We start from the raw sequence: 21,689 nt of genomic DNA, 5'->3' as shown, positions 1-21,689 counted from the left end.
CCATCCAGTCCCAGAGCAGTCTCCATCCAGTCAGAGGAAGACAAGAGGGAACACCAGAGAGCTACTGATTTGGGATTTAACAGCCCAAGTATTGACAAGAGCAGCATGACTCCCGGGAAATGTGAATGCCTCCACACCCAGCATGTTCTGCACTTCAAGCAGAACTCTCCAGTCATCACTTGCATGGGGCGTCACATTGCACTCTAGCAGAAAACGCAGCAAGATTTGACTGCGGCTGAAAATCACCTCCCCTCCTTTATCTATCAGCCAAGACCTGCCGCTCAGGTTTCACTTTCTCCTGCAGCCAACCACCAAACTGCAGGCACCAGCTGTTAGACAAAGAACCCTGGACTTGGGTCTTGGGAGATTAAGAGCTTGGAGGCTCACCTTCACCAGTGAGCTATTTTACTGCGGAGACAGCGTTTAAATATTAACCCAGCCACATTCCTCCAACCTTGGGGATGCCTTCGAATGGGTGGTTGGCTTGAAATGGCTGAACTGAACTATGCTGGATGCACCAAAAGCAGCTGCTGCCTGTATGCACGCAAGGCAGCAAGCAAATCAGGAAGGTCCAACCCGAGAACTTTGGCCTTATTTAAAAACACCTGCACAAGTCTCCTCAGTGCTAGCAACAGTGCCTGTGCTAAGTTCTAGATCAGTGGCTCTCAACCAGAGGTCCAGGACCCCCAGGGGGCCACAAGCAGGTTTCAGGGGGTCCTCCAAGCATGACTGGCGTTCGACTCGCTAGGGCCCAGGGCAGAAAGCCAAAGCCCCGCCACACAAGGCTGCAGCCCAGGACCCCGAGCCCTGCCACGTGGGGCTGAAGCTGAAGCCTGAGCAACTTAGCTTTGTGGGGCCCCCTGTGGCACAGGGCCCCAGGCAACTGCCCTGCTTGCTACCCCAATGCTGGTCCTGGCTTTTGTATGCAGAAAACCAGTTATGGCACAGCTGGGCTGTGGAGTTTTTATAGCATGTTGGGTGGCCTCAGAAAGAAAAAGGTTGAGAACCCCTGCTCAAGAGGAGAGTTTAGGGCCCCCAATCCAAAGCTCACTGAAGTCAAGGGAAAGATTCTTCCATTGATTTTAATGGGCATTCAGCCCAACAGGAGGACCCAGCACAGTCACTCCATTGGTAGTGCAAGCAGCACTGCGTCATGGCAACTCCAACTAATCCTACTTGCCTACACTCCTCTGGAAACAAATCCGCAACGCTCCAGTGGTCCCTGAAGTTGGTCCTGTGCAACAGACTCCTCCCCAAGCCAGCCGAGACCGACTCGCTTCCAGCTGCCTGACCCCTGCCCTGCCCGTTGCTCCTCCTCCGGCCTTTGTCTCGCTTCCCAGGCCAAGAGTCACCTGGTCGCATCCCCCTCCTGGGCCTCAGGTTACGAAGGGGCGGCCATAGCATCTATGCTGGCAGCTGGAGCAGCCCCCACAAAAGTCTCACATGCTTATTCCCACTACCTAGACATTGGTGCAATACACAGGGAAACTGAGGCACACACAGCATTCGTTGAAAACAGTAAGACTCACATACAACACGGGAAAATCCCCACTTCGTCACACAAACCAATGAGCACAGTTTGACTGAAATTTCGCTAACTCTTCATGTATTTTGGACACCAGATATTAGGATTATTGCTCCAGGAAGCCTTGAAGATGCAGCCACATTTGGGGTGTAAGTTTCAGTCAATGCTCCAAAGAGAGAGAAGTCTGCCAAGCTGCAGTAGCTTTCCATAATATTTAATAACGTGCTTGCTTATTGGGCTGGCGACAACCACCTCATCTGCAGATCAATAGGAACAGACCCCGAGTAGCGACTGCTCCCTACCTGTTGTCAGGGGTGGCAATGCAAGAATTAACTGCTGGCAGGTCTATTCCCCCACTTCCCTCGGAGATCTGAATGGAAAGTTCTCTCTCCAAAAGAGTTAACCCGTCTTGAGTGCAATACAGAATTCACACCTGACAGCCCAGCCCCAGGGTCCTTTGCCATCGACTGTTGTGACTGCACTTCTCCAAACCCAAGGGGTAGAGAGGCCCACCCACCTCTCCTGGAAAAAGGACAAAGCAAGGGAACCCTCATGCATATTTCATCCAAAGGAACAGTAACAAGAGAGATCTTCCCAGAGATCAGGTTCACTGGCATTTTAAGCATGTGCTCAGGTTAGAGTTGGGGCTTGTTTTTAGCCTTTTCACATTTATCACGATCCGTATCTGGGGCAGAGAGCCATGATCCAATATCAAGGTCTGTTTCTACTGTTTCTGTACTTGTGGGACCTTAGAGACCATCACTCACACAGTAACAAGGAACTGTTAGACTGGCAGGAGAAAAGATATAGGCCATGGTTTTATAAGCAAGTTTGTTTTGTGAATAGTTGAAGTTCTGCAAAAATCACATCCGCTCACACCAGGAGAATGGGGTTGTCCCTGTGCTTTGGGATCCCTAAATGCTCATGATCACGTAAGAAAAGCTATGAAGTATCACAATGCCTCAAAGTTGTATTTTTATTGGATTAAAAAGCACTGCCATCACGATCTGGTGGAGTAAGTTAAACCCCCTCTAAAGTGCAACACTGGTAAAGCAGCAACTCCCTGACCTTTTCATTGGGAGAATAGGAATGGCTTTGTGTTAACGGACCACGTCACAGCATCAGCAGGGAGCTCAGTCTGACAGCTCCATTTGGTCTTTTACATGGGAACAGATCAATTTGCCCAACTCTCTCTCTGCTCTGAGGAATAGCAGCATGAAGCTGCATGACCCAGGAGGGACTGAGGCCAGGGACAGAGAAGAAAATGCAAACTAACAAGGAAAAGGAAACTTTCTGGTAATGTTAATGCCTGCAGTGATAGGTCCCCTGCCCAGACCAGAAGTGGGTTTGTTGTCAAAAACCTTTAGGGCTACAGCTGGTTTTCAGACATCACATATTTCCAAGATTTTAGGCTAGAAGAAACCATTATGACAATCTACCCCTCTAGAAGAGGCCAGAGTTTTGTATTTGTGAAGGGCTGGATTTATTTAGGGGAGGGATAGCTCAGTGGTTTGAGCATTGGCCTGCTAAACCCAGGGTTGGGAGTTCAATCCTTGAGGGGGCCACTTAGGCATCTGGGGCAAAATCAGTACTTGGTCCTGCTAGTGAAGGCAGGGGGCTGGACTCAATGACCTTTCAAGGTCCCTTCCAGTTCTAGGAGATAGGATATCGCCATTAATTTTTATTTTTTTATTTTTAAATCAGAATAAGTTCATTTGGACTAATCAATACTGCTTAACTTACAGTGTAAACTGACAGACTAATGCAGAAGTGATTTGCCAAAGAGTTTCCATCAAGTTATCTATGCCTGTGGTACACGTTCTTGATTAGCTGCACGCTGAAATGACAGTACTAATGCCAAATTACACAAAACAAGCCTCCTAGCTCATTTGCCACTTACAAGGCGGCTTTCATCTCCTGAGCAGCACATTTTCTTTGCAGCAGTTTACCAAAAACACCCACCTTGTTCCACGAGCATTTAAGAGAGCCAGAGCTGTTCCCTACATATTCATAAACTTGTTAAGTGGCAAGACTACAAGGGTCTTGAACACAGACAGACATTCAAACAGATTTGCACTTTTTCTGATCTGCTGTGTATTTCGAAAGCAGCATTTGCCAAGGGTACTAGACTTGTTACCCAAATGGAAGAGGAAACTTTAGGCATCCCCAAGCCCACATCTGTAAGGGAACAGCTGGTTTTGAGATTTATGGAGCAACAAGCTGTTCAGCCCCCCACTGTACCTGTTTTTGAGAAGATTAGCTGAAGAATAAGAGGACGTCGGGTGACAATTCCAGACCCACGGGGAAGAAAGTCTCTGTAAGGAAATAAAAGAGATGGAGTTACTCACAAGGCTAAACAACTAAGGCATTCAGAGACTACAGTGAGCAGTAGCATACAAGCACCTTATTATTTGTATAATGGTAACGCCTAGAGATTCCATTGTGACAAACCCTGTACGTGCTCCTGACCCTGCTGAGCTTACAATCTCCTCCATTTTACAGATAAATCATTCGTCTTTTGTTGTACCTCAATTCCCCAAAGACACTGGGGATCTGTGGCAGAACCCAGCGCCCTAGCCACACCACCATCCTTCCATTCAGTTTTTACCCAAGTCTCCCATATTCACAGTTCTTAGAGAGGAAACCAGGAAACCTCATTACAGGAATGAGTTTCTCATTCTCCTGACTACCAGGATACGACCTCTCCTGAGGCCTCTGGAGAGGATGCCGCCAGTTTTATACTACAGCAGAGCTGGGGTAGATAGAAGGAGCTGTATTGACATGCACATCATGCTCTAGTATCTGAAGAGACCAGCAGCACAGCAGCACTGTCAAACAGAGGGACGGACAGCTCCCATGTCCTCAGGTGCCCCTTTGCCTTACAGCTTGTAAGTGGTTGATATCAAGGTTCACAACAGAAGGGTCTGGTTTTCCAGCCACCAACATTTTAATAATGATCAGAGATTGCAGGGTTGTTAAAAATTGTGTGCTCATCATGGTGAACTCAAAGACAGACAGTTTAACAGGGGAAAGAGACTCAGTCATTTTCTTTTTATTCCTGGAAGCCACACGGGCATAAGTGATTCGAATTATTTCCCAGAAGAGCTGGATTTCTGATGAATTGCAGAAGACAAAGAGCTGGCAACACTCCCCGGACACAGACAGAACTCTTGGAGTGAGTCAACCCCACCCCTTTCTATTGGGTAGAAACTCAAGTGTGCAGAGCCATTGTGAGAGTCCAACATGTAGGCCTCTTCTGCCCGGAAACGGCGCTCCTCCACATCCTAGACATGCTGTTTTGTTAGAGACAGTTACTGCAGCCTGAATGGCTCCAGTTCTTCTCTACGACAGCACTGAGAAGAGTTAGAGCTGCTAGGGCAGGAGTGAGGGGCACGTCATGCAGGTTTTCTGAGCCGTTCTTTTGTCTAGCATTCATGGCTTCACCTGCTTTGAAATGGAAGAGAGAAACGCTGCCTAGGAAAGACTGTGCTGAGAGCTTTCCCATTTCTTTCAGCCAGACAGTCATCTGGCCTTCTCCAAATCCCCCTGCAGTGGGAAGCTTTTGGCCTTCCTACTCCTATAGCTTCCACTATCGCTGTGATGTGCTGCAGCTCTCTCAGATAAGGTGTAAGATAAGCACATCACCACAGTGTGAAGAAGCCTGCCAGGCATCTCCATTATTTTGCCCTTTATTTAGCTATTACACATGTGAGTGACATTTGTGTACAGTTGTGTTAATTTTGCATACTAGGTGTGCAAACTGGCAAGCCTGGCACACTGGGTGCCCTCATTAGACCCCAGGGTTAACAGACTATGACACAGTTTTCCTCTCAGGTCTGTTTCAAGCTGCCTGCAGACTCAAGAAGATGCCAGGGAGACCCCACTTCACATTTGCAAGGTTAGCGTCTAAAGTGGAAGCTTGAGTTGTGCAGAATCTGACCATCATGGGTGGCTAAATGGGTCAGTGCCAAAGAGCAGGCTGGGGGCTAACACCATTCTCCCCAGCTGGTGTCTTGTGCTGCAGTGATCACAGCTCTGTAGCAGGTCACTCAGAGAGCACTGCATGAAGAACACTGTGTACACCCAGCTCAAGTACAGGTTAGCTGAACTGGGGTAGAGCCGAGAAAATGATCCGTCAGAGCAAGTCCAATGAACTCTTCACACCAAGCATGTGGAATAAACATCTTCCCACGAGACCGGAAATACAGATTCCGTGGACACAACATCTGCTCCTGCAACAGCAGCGGGCGGGAACCAGCAGGAAGACGAAATGTTTAGTCTGTCATGGAGGTCTGCTCTCCTTGGTTTATTTTCCCTTGTGCTCTGCTTTGCTCTAGTGCTACCTTCCAGCCACAACCCTCAGAATAACCCAAGATACGGAAGTCTCACACGAGTCCTTACGTGCCATTTGGAACATGATCACTGTTCTCTGGCTCCCGGCTCAATACACAAGATGATGTGGGCCTGTACTCCAAGCAGCCACACACCCCTCCACAAATCAGCAACTGGCTTCCTACCACCAACTTCTACCCCAGCCCCATCTACTCCCATCTTACGGGAGAAATCATAGAAGATTAGGGTTGGAAGAGACCTCAGGAGGTCACCTAGTCCAATCCCCTGCTCAAAGCAGGACCAACCCCAACTAAATCATCCCAGCCAGGGCTTTGTCAAGCCTTAAAAACCTTTAAGGATGGAGATTCCACCACCTCCCTAGGTAGCCCATTCCAGTCTTCACCACCCTCCTAGTGAAATAGTGTTTCCTAATATCCAACCTAGACCTCCCCCACTGCAACTTGAGACCATTGCTCCTTGTTCTGTCATCTGCCACCACTGAGAACAGCCGAGCGCTATCCTCTTTGGAACCCCCCCTTCAGGTAGTAGAAGGCTGCTAACAAATCCCCCTTCACTCTTCTCTTCTGCAGACTAAACAAGCCCAGTTCCCTCAGCCTCTTCTCATAAGTCATGTGCCCCAGCCCCATGATCATTTTCATTGCCCTCCGCTGGACTCTCTCCAATTTGTCCACATCCTTTCTGTAGTGGGGGGGCCCAAAACTGGACACAGTACTCCAGATGTGGCCTCGCCAGTGCCGAATAGAGGGGAATAATCATTTCCCTCGATCTGCTGGCAACGCTCCTACTAATGCAACCCAATATGCCATTAGCCTTCTTGGCAACAAGAGCACACTGCTGACTCATATCCAGCTTCTCGTCCACTCTAATCCCCAGGTCCTTTTCTGCAGAACTGCTGCTTAGCCTGTCGGTCCCCAGCCTGTAGCGGTGCATGGGATTCTTCCGTCCTAAGTGCAGGACTCTGCACTTGTCCTTGATGAACTTCATCGGATTTCTTTTGGCCCAATCCTCCAATTTGTCTAGGTCACTCTGGACCCTATCCCTACCCTCCAGTGTATCTACCTCTCCCCCCAGCTTAGAGTCATACACGAACTTGCTGAGGGTGCAATCCATCCCATCATCCAGATCAGCAATAAAGATGTTGAACAAAGCCGGCCCCAGGACCGACCCCTGGGGCACTCCGCTTGATACCGGCTGCCAACTAGACATCGAGCCGTTGATCACTACCCGTTGAGCCCGACAACCTAGCCAGCTGTCGATCCACCTTATAGTCCATTCATCCAATCCATACTTTTTTTAAACTTGCTAGCAAGAATGCTGGAAGAGACCGTATCAAAAGCTTTGCTAAAGTCAAGACACATGTCCACTGCTTTCCCCATATCCACAGAGCCAGTTATCTCATCATAGAAGGCAATCAGGTTAGTCAGGCATAACTTGCCCTTGGTGAATCCATGTTGACTGTTCCTGATCACCTTCCTCTCCAAGTGCTTCAAAATGGATTCCTTGAGGACCCGCTCCATGATTTTTCCAGGGACTGAGGTGAGGGTGACCGGTCTGTAGTTCCTCGGGTTCTCCTTCTTCCCTTTTTTAAAGATGGGCACTATATTTGCCTTTTTCCAGTCGTCCGGGACCTCCCCCGATCGCCACGAGTTTTCAAAGATAATGGCCAATGGCTCTGCAATCACATCAGCCAACTCCCTCAGCACCCTTGGATGCATTAGATCTGGCCCCATGGACTTGTGCATGTCCAGCTTTTCTAAATAGTCCTGAACCTGTTCTTTCACCACTGAGGGCTGCTCACCTCCTCCCCAGACTGTGTTGCCCAGGACAGCAGTCTGGGAGCTGACCTTGTCTGTGAAGACCGAGGCAAAACACACATTGAGTACTTCAGATTTTTCCACATCATCGGTCACTAGGTGGCCTCCCTCGTTCAGTAAGGGCCCCACACTTTCTCTGACCTTTTTCTTGTTGCTAACATACCTGTAGAAACCCTTCTTGTTACCCTTCACATCCCTTGCTAGCTGCAACTCCAGTTGTGTTTTGGCTTTACTGATTACACCCCTGCATGCTCAAGCAATATTTTTATACTTCTCCCTAGTCATCTGTCCAAGTTTCCACTTCTTGTAAACTTCCTTTTTGTGTTTAAGCTCACTGAAGATTTCACTGTTAAGCCAAGCTGGTCGCCTGCCATATTTGCTATTCTTTCTGCACGTCGGGATGGTTTGTTCCTGCGCCCTCAATAAGGCTTCTTTAAAATACAGCCAGCTTTCCTGGACTCCTTTCCCCCCCTCATATTAGCCTCCCAGGGGATCCTGCCCATCAGTTCCTTAAGGGAGTCAAAGTCTGCTTTTCTGAAGTCCAGGGTCTGTATTTTATTACTCTTTCTTCCTTTTGTGAGGATCCTGAACTCAACCATCTCATGGTCATGGCTGGAGACCTGACCGGTTTGGTAAAACCCATCTTAAATATGGGTGATAAAATAAGACCACGTCTCTCAAGAACCTGTTCTGTTTGCCTCTCTCCTCTTCACCGGAGACTGTTGGAATTCCATTAGACTATCCAATTCAGGGGCCTGATCTCAAAACATGATGCACTTACATGGCACTTTTGTACCAAGATTACTGGGGCTCTAGAGCACCAAGATCTATAAATGACAACGTTCTGTTCAGCAGGAACGTGAACATGGCTGCTAGCATGCAGATCCGCATCATCAGAAGAGACATTCCAAATACCAGTTTAAAACGGTTTGGAATTGCAGTGGCATGCTTTCTGTATGGGACCAGAGAGCACAGAGATGATTGAAGTACCAGTATCGGTCACTGGGCTGCTCGGACCAACCCTTGGAGTTCTAACTAGTTTTCTGGCATTTATCTCGAAGGAGGTTCTGGTCCATTTTTCTAATTAGGAAGTGACTGTTCTTTTTAAAAGGTTGTTTTCATTGTGGGCTCAATGTCTGGGCCCCATCAACAGTGGCTGGGCAAGCTGAATTCGAAGCAGTGGAGAGGGAGCCTTGCAATACAATTCTAGAAACCTTAGGTTCTGTCCACACACGGATTAAATCATGCTATGAACTACATGGGAGAGGCTAGGACGGCCCAGAACCACCTTAAGGCCTATGCACTATTTGCCCAGTTAATAAGTTGGGGGACAGGGAAGGCCCAAGATAAAAGTACAGGCTACTTCTACTGGAGGGAGGTGAGGGGGGGGGGGGGCAGAAGCAAAATAGCCAGCTTGCACTTCTGTGTTCCGTAACTAGGAGACGGAAAGGTTTCTTGTAACTCATGTTTGTTTGTTTTTTCTAAAAGGTGACCCCTGAGCAGGCTGTGTAATCCAGCCTCAACTCAGAGTCACCCAAGTTCTCCAGGGCAACCTTCTGAGATTTCATGGGGGGCTTTATCTTTACAAAGCCTCCCTGTTTCACCTGCTAAATCTTCGGGACATTTGCCTTCAGTGCCCATGGAAATGACTTCCCTCCCCTACATAAAACAGGGCTCAAACTGAACTTCTGTTAAGATCCTTTGTGCATGGACCTTGCTCTTTTAGACTGTAAAGCGGCATGCGCACCCAATTCTCTATAAACAGAACTCTTTACAATCCCATATTCATCTGTTACAGCGCAGCAAAGCAGAGGCGATTAACACAACGAGCTGCACTTCCACGGATTTTTGTCTCGCCTTCCCTCAGGCTGAATAGCACCCGTACCCACCCGACTTTACACTTGACACTACTTTGTGCTCACAACCCCAGTGACAAAGGGAAGTGGGACTGCAGCGCAGTTGCACTGTGAGTCAAGGGCAGAGGCAGGAAACAGAACCTAGATTCCTGCTGCATGTTCATTTCACACAGGGCTAAAGGAATCAGGCCAAACAGCACCAACTTGTTTGCCATTATGTCCCAGGGTCAAAGGTGAACATGGTTTGATCCTGCAGGAGAATGCAGGGCGACGTACTATTTGAATGTAAAGCTACAAGGGAGATTACGTGTCCGCTGTTTAACAAGAGGTTACTTTATTGAGAGGGAGAGGGAACGCCTATGCAGCACATGAGATGTGGGCCAAGCTTTGTGTGGTACAGAAGTCAGTCCGTTCCTAAGTGGTGTCCATGAATGGCAGGGTGTGGGCGTTTTACAACTGAAGGGCGTTGCCACATTCACTTCGGGTCAGGCGCGCTTATCTTGTTGGCAGCATAAATGGGAGTCTTCTTATCCATGAGAAACTTCAGTCCAGAAGACGTGTCAAAGGGGACTAGGACCCTACAAAAAGGTCCTTTCCCCATTTACAATACTAGGGTGGAAACGGCTCGGTTGTACACAGTGAGGCGGTAACTGGAATGGCCAGTTCTGTGAGAGCTATTAGCAGCCAGGGTTTGAGCATGTGAAAAGTATATTCCAAAAGCAAATGGAAGTTGGTCCAATAAAAGACATTGCCTCACCCACCTCGTCTTTTCAAGACACTGCCACAGCGTACAAGCCTTCCTGTATTCTGCTCTGCACCTGCTAACCTGCCTCCAGTTTACCCATTATCAGGCAATCTAGCTCACTTCGCTAGATCGAAAGGGCAGAGGGCCCCTTTCTGAAGCTAGCAGGATGCCATTTAATACCCTTCTGTTACTAGCACCATCTCCATTAGCAAAGGCACTTAAAGTCAGCTCCCTATCCTCAAGTTTCTTTGTATTTCACCACTTGGAAGGTCTTGCTTGCAATTGTCAGTCTCCTTCTAGTAGAGTTTAAATCTTCCTGGAATGCTGTTTATCTTGGCAGATCCTTCATGAGGACTCTTTGCTGTGTTTTGAGGAAGAGCAGGCATGGAGGGGCTTCCTCCTCCACCCCCCACAATGGCAGACTTGCTGGGTAGCTTTGGACAAGTCACTTTACCTCTGCGACTCAGTTAGTTTATGATCGCACCCAAAGGCCCCAGTCAGGATTGGCGCTGTTGTACCGAATGCTGTACAAACACAAACAAACGGACAGTTCCTGGCAGAACTTACTTTATAGCTGGGATAACACGTCCCTCCCAAAGGGGGAGGGGAGGGATTTCATTAAGATCTGTAAAGTGCTTGGAGAGCCTCAGCTAGAAGTTGCTCAGACGTAGAACGAAGTTCATAAAGCCATATCCTGGCCCGAGGATAGATATGGTCTAGATATGATGGGAACAGTCTCCCATGCTCCAGATGGAAGTGCGTCACTGAAAGGTGCTCACTTTATTCTTGGTTACGTCACTCTTTTCTGTGGCTTTTTCTCAAACCAGCTCGCTCCTCTGTCATGGATACTCTATTTCTAAGTTCTATTTTTCCTCATACATCTGAGACCACAGGTATCATTCACTGCTCCCCTAGCCTAGTAATAAAATCTTGAGCCATTCAGACAGAGCCATAATTCAGATGCACTGAGCTGCATCTCTATGGGCTCACTAAAATCCAGCAAGACAACTCACTCTACACACACTATTGATTTCAGACCAAATCCTAAGACCGTGTGTTAAGTATTACTACCCAGCAACTTGACATAAGAACCGGTCATTTGTATCTTTATCCTACCCCTGAAACCTCAACTTCCCATCTAACAGAAGCTGTAATATTCGATCAGCATTGTTCTGGAAGTTGTGTTTCTCTCTACCTTAGGCTAGATTTATAAATACAGATTTGTTGCCTATCTGATCCATTTCCTCTGAAGCTCACTGCTGTTGCTCCAACATTTCACTATTAATGGTGGACTGCAAGTGTTTTACTAGAGATTGCAGGATGCAGGCAGGGGGGAGTACAGAGCTGTTCAGAAGCACAACTGCTGCTGCATTTCACCAGAATTGAGATATTTAAAGTTGCCGAGAAACCTCATCTGCATCCTTCCTGGTTTCATTAATGTTTTATTTACAACCACTAACAGTATTGATAACATGTTATGAACAAGAGATAATGGCCACATTGACAATATAGTCGAGGAACCAAATGTCAATGGACAGACCTCCCAACTGTGCGGCTCACAATGACTCCATTGTCATCCTCGGGCCCAGTGAGCCAAGGACCCACTACAAGTCAATGGTCAAATTTTATGTAGATTGAAATGTCTTTTACACTTCCATTTGTCAGGATGTCCCTGACAGAGCCACTGCAGGGTCAGTGGGAGACTCGGAGCATTTAGCACATTTGTACTGACACTATAAGGGTTCCAAAGATGGATTAGTCAATGCACATTTCATTTGTGACATCAACAGGCTGGGTTAGAATACTGCTAGTAATGCAATTTTAATGCACCACTTTATATTTCCTCTTGCATTTCTCTCCATAAGAGGGTTGAAATGACTCATCTCTATTGAGAAGTGCATGATGATTGGCAAGAGCACCCACTATTCTGTTTCCCCTTGCATCTTTTTCAGTGGGTATTAAGGGCAAAATAGCTTCACGCTGAATACATTTTAATCCCTGCATCTCATTAAAATAATTAGCGCACTTACACTGGGACCCTGAACATCTGAGCTCAGTTCCTGCTCTGCCACAGCCTCTTTATGTGACCTTGGACAAGTCATTTTGTCCATGCTTCAATTTCCCCGTTGGTAAAAAGGGGCTCATAAACCTTCCTTTGGCTCATCTATTTAGACAGAGAATTTCAGAGCACGGGCTGTTTTCCTGTGTCTGCACTGTGCTCAGCACTATGGGATCCCAATTTAATTGAGGCCTCTAGGCTCTATCACAAAACAAATAAATCAAAATTGATTTTGAATAATTAACTTATGTCACAAGGATCCAAAACCCCTCAGTGTGCCACCCCCCTCCCCCATTATCTTTGCCCAATAAGCTAAATAAACCTCAAGGCTTGTGATTAACCCGAGCAGGTAAAGCCAAGCATACTCCTTGCTTTCTGAACAGGAAGTACTGGAGCTCAGTTGCCATTACAGCCTGGGAACATGCACTGCTATCAAGGGAAGCAGACCTGAAAGGTTACCTTCATTACTGCTAGAAAGTGGCAGTTTTTCCAGCATTTCTCAGGATTTCTCTGTGCCTAACTAATTAAGGCAGCTCTGAACTTAAGGTAGCCTGAGATGTAGTGGTGTCACTGGAGAATCTTGCCCCTTCCTCCGACGCATCTGGGGACAGGATACCGAAATTGCTTGGCCATTACTGACACTTCCTAGGCAATAATTTACAACCCACACATTAGCTGGCCCTCCAATTTGTTACTGTATTACTATTAAACCAGACCAGTATGATAGCGCAAACAAAAATCTTAAAGGGTAATTTACCAGCATCAAATATTTCCATTTAAAGGCAAGAGGGTCAGTAGTTTCAGAATACAAAAGGATGGGAATTTTTATAAACAAAGCCAGTAAATTGTTAGATGGAAACTGATCAAAATAATTCCCTGTATTACTAACATTAGCCATTACTCCAATATGCCATGATGAGAGCCACTGAAAAGCTGTTTAAAAAAAATACAAAAAATAAAATTCATTTCCTTTTCTTTGTTGGCATCACTCACATTTCAACTCTTCACTCAGCTCCCACAAGCTTACCAACAAACAGGACTGGTCTATTTCACCACCTTGTTTTCATGCATCAGCCCAGTGCTATTCTGTTTGGATTGCAAATATCCCCCAGAGATGTTGACACCCAAACAAAGACTATTTACATAGAAATGACTTACATTTCCATTAAGTGTTGCAAATAAAACTCAAAGCCCATGGGGCTCTTAAGGAGGGGAGATATTTGGTTTTCTATTCAGGTTCTTTTAAGACACTCATCACCATTAGGGCCAGAACCTGCATAAGTTTAATTTTACACATACAAGCAGTCCTCTTGACATAAATGGGACTACTCCTGCAAGTAAAATTAAGCAGGTGCTTAAGAGTTCAAAGGTTCTGGCCCACTGCATGGAAACGAACGATTTACCTTATGCTTGTATGCAGTGTTGTTGTAGCCCTGTAGCCCAGAAGAAGAGCTCTGTGCAAGCTCAAAAGCTTGCCTCTCCCCAAAAGAAACTGGTCAAATAAGGTATCACCTCACCCACCTTACCTTAAGCTTGTTAGACTCACTATCTACAACAAATTTTATGCAGCATGGTTCTCCCTGCATCCCTCCAATGCCTCCCCCTTCTCTACTGCATCAAACATCGGCTGCTTGGCTTCACTTGCAAGGCATTTATGCCTTCTCTCTCATTCACTAGATGAGGACTCCCATCTCTAACCAGCCAAGATCCCAGCACCCACTTGTTACATTTTCAAACAAGCCCCTTCATGTATTCTCCCCAGCTGCCCCTCACACGTGGGAGCAGCTCCCTGTAAACGTGCCTGTTTCAAACTCTGCTTTGTTGTGATGCCTACAAAGACTTAACAATTAAGCTGCTGGTCTGCTGAGTGTACTGCTTCCACGTTGACCCATATGGTCTTGTTTCCTTTTACTCGCCCATTAGTCTGTCTGTATCCACCAGTCATTTAGTCTTATGCCTAGATTGGAAGCTCTTTGAGGCAGGGACCATCTTTTTGTTCAACGTACAGCACCCTGCACAATGGAGTCAGCATTCGTTCCGAAAAGCCTGAACTGTCCAACATCCAGCCCCCACCCTCTCTCACACAAAATATTAGCTCTGTCCCAAAGAAGACGAATCCAGGTCTATCTCCAAGTAAGTGTACGGCCTTCTTTCGATACAGATTTAGAACATGGAACTTAGTAAGCATTTATATTGTTGTAACACATCGTGGGAACCATGGCGCCACGGTACAAGCAGATGGTCCCAGCCTTGAACATCTTACAACCTTAATACTGGGTTAACTGTTTCAGGGCTATTAATCCTTTATTCTGAACCCTACTGCAAAGCAGCAGCTAGAATAGACTAGCACTATTATAACTAGATGTATTTAGATCTACAGTCCCTTTTAATTTTGTCCCAAATGCTTGTCTAGTTATGTAGTATGAAAGAGAAAAGTGGAAGTTACCATGCCATTGTTATTACCACACAGTAAGAAGCTTCTTGGTCGTGTGGCTCAGAGTGTTGAAACACCACTTTGAGACACCAAGTGAAGGCAGAATTCACCAAAGACATAATCATTACCCTCAATTATGAACACAAGGGCCCCACTGTAATATAAAGTTAGAGATACAAGAGTCGACTGGAAGATTCCAGGTTACCAAACAAAAAAAAATGTACAAGGATTTCGCCTCACGTAAAACCTGCCTAATTCAGACATTTATTGAAAGAGATTCTATAGATTTTGGTGAACCCCTTATTAAAAGCCTCCTTGTTAAAGGCTTAAAAGCCATGAAACAAAGATTTGTAATTATGGTGCTGGGCTTGCAGTGTCACTATAATTACAGGCTGCCAGTATATCCATTGGCAGCTTTTGAGGAGGTAATAACTTGACCACGTTGATCCCTATTGTAACAAAGCTTGGCGCAACGCATCAGCCCAGGTGCAAGGTTTGTTTTGCAAAATTGGATTTCAATTGATCCAGCTGCCTTTTATAAACCTAGCAAGTAATAAAGATGGAATCGGTGGGCTTCCAATTCCCCCTACCACACACCTCTTTGCAAGCTGTTAACCCACAACGTGGCTCAAACCCGTGTGATAATGAAAGACCAAGCCAAAGATGCCACATCACAAGGCCCCTGATTCTGATCTCAAACATATGGGCACATATTGTCACCAACCTGGGGAAATTTTAAATAAGTGAAAAGATTCAACTGCAGGAGCAAGACAGTGGAAAACCCCATGTGACCTTCTTCTAACAGAAAAAATTAAATTATTGGTCTGAGATCGTTGTGATTAAGAGGCTAAAGCATCCAAAAAACCGTAGGGAAAACAGCCCAGCCTGTGTCAAACAGAACACTGCTTTTTGGAAAAGAGATGATGAAGGCACGACTTCTACTCAAGTCCAGGCATTACAGAGGAGGTGGGGAGTGGAATTGCAGGACAGAGTTTTAGGCACACTCAGATACTCTACATATCAAGAAGAACCTAATACAGTATCTGCTTTAACCCAAATGGGGCCCCACTTGTGCTGTGGGCTTTACAGACATATTAAGAAGCCATCCTTGCCCAAAAGGCCTTACGCAGTCTAAAACAAGACTAAGGGTGGGAGGGGAACAGAGCCACAGAAAGGTAAAATGACAAAGTGACTTGCCCAAGGTCACCCGGCGGGTCAGTGGCAGAGCAAGAACTAGAACCCAGGTCTCCTGACTCCCATTTCAGTGTCTTATCCACTGGACCATGCTGCTTCTCAGTGTGCCTCACTGATCTTTATTGAAACTACCCATCATCCAATACCATGAGACACTGCTGGAGACATATTTCATAGTAGCAGCCGTGTTAGTCTGTATCCGCAAAAAGAACAGGAGTACTTGTGGCACCTTAGAGACTAACAAATTTATTTGAGCACAAGCAAATTTAATAGTTAGTCTCTAAGGTGCCACAATCCTGTTCTTTTTGCTGGAGACATAGATTCTAGACATACCCCTTTAGTTAAATTTGTAGTACATTATAAAGAAATCCTACAAGTAGCAAGAGTCACATTAGTTACCAGCCCTTCACCACCATCCTTTAAAGCTAGGACAAGCTATAGAAAAGGCTGGGATTAAACACAGAGAAAACTTAGATCACTCTAGCAAGACAAAACAGCCCCTTGTAAGTCCTAAATTTTGTCCTAAGAAGTGACTTTGTTCCCCAGGTCACAGGGGTTAGGCACTGTAGAAGCAGAAATTATTAAAAGCTACTATTCATCTCCAGAGTCAGACAGGTGTAAGTCAAGTCTTTAAAAACCCAAAGCTTTAATGGAATCTGAAGTCCACTTGTGCAGTAGCTACCTTCTGTCATCACATTACCTTGACACCATCACCTCAGCCTCTGCCCTACCTCCCCACCCTATCAAGCCCACTTGTTGCATCTTGTCTTCGAATGTGAACTCTCTCTGTTTTAATCTTCCTAGATCCTGCAGCCAGATCCATGAAGGGTGGGTCCCATGCAAAAGCCTAATGACTGCAACACAGGTTTATAGTTTCCAGGTCTGTGTGTGTACCGCACTAGCAGCCCCAATTTAAACTGAGCCCACTGGACATTATTGCCATAGTAACAGGAAAAGATAGCCTTAAAGCTGAGTCTGTGTTTTCAAAGATTAACTTGAGTAAATTAAGAGAGTCATGTTGAACACTATTAAAAATAACAGGTTCCAGTTTCTAGGGGCCTTGTACTAAGAATTGCTCTCAGGATACCTTGTCAGCTACTTTGACATAAGACTTCCCTCCACTCCCTTCAGACACTTGTTCTCCTGTAGATCCTTGTACAATTTTTAAAAGTGTCTTGCAGGTAATGATTAAGGAATTAAAAGACGCTGACATCTACCCAAACTAATCCGCAAGGTAAGTGCCAGTCAGTAACACAACAACCCAAGCTGTTCGGTTAAAGTATCACACAGAGCTTGACTTCAGATCTTGAGCTACCAATACAAATAAAACACAGATGCACAACACAATTAACTCTAGCAATCCAGGTTATTTTTAGACCATTGAAATAAAACACTGACCAAATCCAGCCTGACTACAGAAGACAGATGCACTTTCTTTTTCACATGATCAATTTTCAGCAGTTTCTAAAGTCCACCTCTGCTCCATTTTTCACTGGTTTGGAAAACGATCACTGAACTGGGGATCATCACTTCAAATTACATAGTCCATGCAGTACCTAATGCAGATCCAGTGTGTGCAGGGTATACATGAAAATTTGTTTAATGTACAATCAGTAATATCAAGCAGGGTGCTGGCTCCTACCACTACAAAAAGAGTAAAGATATTCCTCCTTGGAGCATAAGGAATTAAGACTGATACTAGAATAACCCTCCATGCCAAATGGCCTACTCTGCTCATATCATGCATCTCTAGCTTCTTGCATCATGAAGGATCCCAGCAGGCATTACAAGTTACTGGCCCCATTTCGGATCCCATTGACTTGAAAGGGAGATGGCTTAACCACCAGACAAACAGGAATTACCCCTCTTCTCTCTCTCTGGGGTAACATACAGCACACCAGGATAACAATGGGGGTGGAGAGGGAAAGGGATCTGGGGACAAAGGCAAGACGGTGGTACCTGGGACCTTATGAAAAGCACTATGGGGTCGTTAAGGAACATACAAAGTGGGCAAGACCTCGGCTTCTGCTGCAGGAGCTGGGGAGGGAGGCAGTTAAGGAAAAGTTGTTTATTGGTAACAAACAGCCTCCCCCCCATCCTAAGCTGCAGTCTCAGCACCTCACAGCCTGCAAGCCACAGTTCCAAGGGTCCCTTCAGCAGGCACAGGGACCACAGCAAGTGGGGCCAACGTCCTCAGCCCTGTTCCCAAGGTTCAGGAGGGTGGGAGGGACTGAGGCAGGCCCATCGTGAGCCCCACATTAAGTCACAGATAATTCCCACCCCGTCCTCCAACCACCGGGGTGCAGGACAGCTCAGTGTGAGCAGAATCCTGTATCTCCGGCCACATACACCTGAGTCCTGCTACCTGGGCAGGAGGGGACAGCCCAGGGGAGTTCATGGCTCCTTGACAGGATAGGGGGCGGTGCCCCAGCCACTGGGGCAGGGGACAAATGGGGGGAGCATCCCTGTGTCCCAGGATTGGGGGGCACCCAGCCACCTAGGGGGAGGGGACATGCCCAGGGAGTGCTCCTGCCCCCCTCCAGGGCCCGGGATGACAGGCCAGAGCCCCCGCCCCTCAGCCAGCCCCGAACGACCACGCTCCACTGCTATTCACAGAGCGATCTACGCCAACTGCGTCCACTGAGACACCCTCCCCCCTTGGAAGGACCCCGGTTTAAGCCACTGGCGTAAGGACCGCGGTGTCCACACAAGGCTCCCAGGCCAAGCGCGCTCTACCCAAGCCATGGAGAAGCGGCCCGGCTAACGCCGCCGGGGTAAACACACCGGAGCGCCCTACGCCAAGGGCGCACGGCTCCGCGGGGACCAGACCGCAGAGCGGGCTCAGCTAACGCAATCGGCGTCCAGCCCACCAAGGCGCTATTCGCAAAGGGGGCCGAGGCGGTCTCGCGCCGAGCTGAGAAAGTTACGCGCTTAGCGCAAGGCGGCCGCCGGAGAGATTCACAGACCCCAACGGCGCCAGCAGCGTAGCATCCCGGCCATTCGGATCAAGCCGATTTACGCAAACGGCGTACACACGCCCGAAGCATTCACCAACGGGACTCTGGCGAACTACGTCGCCTCCCTGCCATTCCGTGCGAAGGGGGCAAGTTACGCAGGTGGCGTAGGTCTGCCCGGGACTCACCGGCCCACGAAGTTCTCGAGCACGGAGCTCTTGCCGGCGCTCTGGCCGCCCACCACGGCGATCTGCGGCAGGTCCAGGTGGCAGCTCTGCCCGATGGAGCTGAACGCGTCCTGCAGCTTGTTCACCAGCGGGATCAGGTCCTCCATCCCCCGGTTCCCCATGGCAGCCGCGGGGCCCGGGCTCCCCGCTTCTCGGGCGGCGGCTCCTCAAACGGTTCTCGGCGGCGGCGGCCAAACTTCCCCTCAGAGTCTCCTCATCCGGCTCCGGCGCCACCCCCGGCTCTTCACTCCGCCCAGTCCCGTCAGCGGCGAATCCTATTGGTCGGGACGGCTGTCACCCTGTGGGTCTAACCAATAGAGAGGCCATACAGCCCGTAATTCAATCTGAGTGGGCGGTGTTTAGAGGCCCTCGCCTCTTTCCGCATTGCTATTGGTCGCTTGTGCTGTCACTCTGTTCTTCCAACCAATAGAGTTCATTCGTGACCTGTCTAGGAAGGCGGTACTTTTAGATCCCGCCCAATATCTTTTTTCTGATTTCTCGTTGGAGGAGAAGCCTGTCGCTCTATCTAAGAGACACTAACTCTCAAAAATTCACTCCGCCCTGTTTCCATTGGTCAGAATTTCTGCCACTCTGCCACACCATCCAATTCATTGGGAGAGGCGGGCTTCTCTAGGAAAGGTTGGGTACTATTTGTAGAGAAGCCATATCTGATTCGTGATCAGAATGTCAATCATGGTGTCCCTCTTTATGATTGGTCTCTTCGTTCCTCTTCCCTCCCCACTCGACGGAGGAGGTATTAGAAGAGATCGAGTACCGTATTGCCTCCGATAGAACGCGCACCCCATTTAGTACCTCATTTCTCCTTATAGAAGCCCACACATATATTAGTGTATGTCTCCTTATGGAAGACACCTTTATTTTTTTGTTACCGTATATCTCCCTATAAAAGGAAATAAGGACAATCCGAGGAATTACAGACTAGTCATCTTAACTTCTGTACCCGGAAAGATAATGGACCAAATAATTAAGCAATCAATTTGCAAACACCTAGAAAATAAAAAGGTGATAAATAACAGTCAGCATGGATTTGTCAAGAACAAATTGTGTCAAACCAACCTGATAGCTTTCTTTGACAGGGTAACAAGCCTTGTAGATGGGGGGAAGCGGTAGACGTGGTATATCTTGACTTTAGTAAGGCTTTTGATACTGTCTCGCATGACCTTCTCATAAACAAACTAGGGAAATACAACCTAGATGGAGCTACTATAAGTAGCTTAAGGTGCATAACTGGTTGGAAAATTGTTCCCAGAGAGTAGTTATCAGAGGTTCACAGTCAAGCTGGAAGGGCATAATGAGTGGGGTCCCACAGGGATCGGTTCTGGGTCCAGTTCTGTTCAATATCTTCACCAATGATTTAGATAATGGCATAGAAAGTACACTTATAAAGCTTGTGGACAATACCAAGCTGGGAGGGGTTGCAAGTGCTTTGGAGGATAGGATTAAAATTCAAAATGGTCTGGACAAACTGGAAAAATGGTTTGAAGTAAATAGGATGAAATTCAATAAGGACAAATGCAAAGTACTCCACTTAGGAAGGAACAATCAGTTGCACACATACAAAATGGGAAACGACTGCCTAGGAAGGAGTACTGCGGAAAGGGATCTGGGTGTCACAGTGGATCACAAGCTAAACAGGGTAATGCTCTTGCAAAAAAAAGCAAACATAATTCTGGGATGTATTAGCAGGAGTGTTGTAAGCAAGACACAAGAAGTAATTCTACCGCTCTACTCCATGCAGATTAGGCCTCAACTGGAGTATTGTGTCCAGTTCTGAGCGCCACATTTCAAGAAAGATGTGGACAAATTGGAGAGAGTCCAGAGAAGCAGGGCTGGCGCAACCCATTAGGCGACCTAGGCGGTCACCTAGTACGCTACAATTTGGGGGGCGGCGACCGCGGTGGTATTTCAGCGGCGGGACCTTCCGCTGCCACTGTGGGGGGGCGGCATTTCGGGGCGGGACCTTCCGCCGCCTAGGGCGGCAGAAAACCTGGCAGCGCTCCTGCAGAGAAGAGCAACAAAAATGATTAAAGGTGTAGAAAACATGAGCTATGAGGGAAGATTGAAAAAATTGGGTTTGTTTAGTCTGGAGCAGAGAAGACAGGAGATATGAGAATAGTTTTCAAGTACATAAAAGGTTGTTACAAGGAGGAAGGTGAAAAATTGTTCTTCTTAACCTCTGAGGATAGGACAAGAAGCAATGGGCTTAAATTGCAGCAAGGGAGGTTTAGGTTGGACCTTAGGAAAAACTTCCTAACTGTCAGGGTGGTGAAGCACTGGAATAAATTGCCTAGGGAGGTTGTGGAATCTCCATCATTGGGGATTTTTAAGAGCAGGTTGGACAAACACCTGTCAGGGATGGTCTAGATAATACTTAGCCCTGCCTTGAGTGCAGGGAACTGGACTGGATGGACTCTCGAGGTCCCTTCCAGTTCTGTGATTATTTCTCCCTATATAAGCTCACAATTTTGATGCCACTTCTCCATAGAGAAGCCCACCATGATGACACC

The 21,689-nt window shown here is 47.2% G+C and overlaps 1 protein-coding gene across 2 annotated transcripts in view; it reads right to left on the bottom strand.

Annotated features, from left to right (window-relative positions):
• Positions 1 to 19,358, bottom strand: part of DNM2 (dynamin 2) — a 55,623-nt gene extending 36,265 nt beyond the window's left edge. For both annotated transcript variants that reach the window (XM_065419722.1, XM_065419721.1), the window contains exons 1-2: positions 19,123 to 19,358; positions 3,767 to 3,840 (exon numbers count right to left, since the gene is read on the bottom strand). In XM_065419722.1, the coding sequence (XP_065275794.1) occupies positions 3,767 to 3,840; positions 19,123 to 19,283 (235 nt within the window). In that variant the 5' untranslated portion in view covers positions 19,284 to 19,358. The remainder of the gene's footprint in view (positions 1 to 3,766; positions 3,841 to 19,122) is intronic.
• Positions 19,359 to 21,689: the final 2,331 nt, after the last annotated feature.

The sequence above is a fragment of the Emys orbicularis genome, chromosome 19 (assembly GCF_028017835.1).
Source record: "Emys orbicularis isolate rEmyOrb1 chromosome 19, rEmyOrb1.hap1, whole genome shotgun sequence".
Lineage (NCBI taxonomy): Eukaryota > Metazoa > Chordata > Testudines > Emydidae > Emys > Emys orbicularis.
The sequence above is the reverse complement of the archived record's forward strand: the minus strand, read 5'-3'. Positions and strand labels throughout refer to the sequence as shown.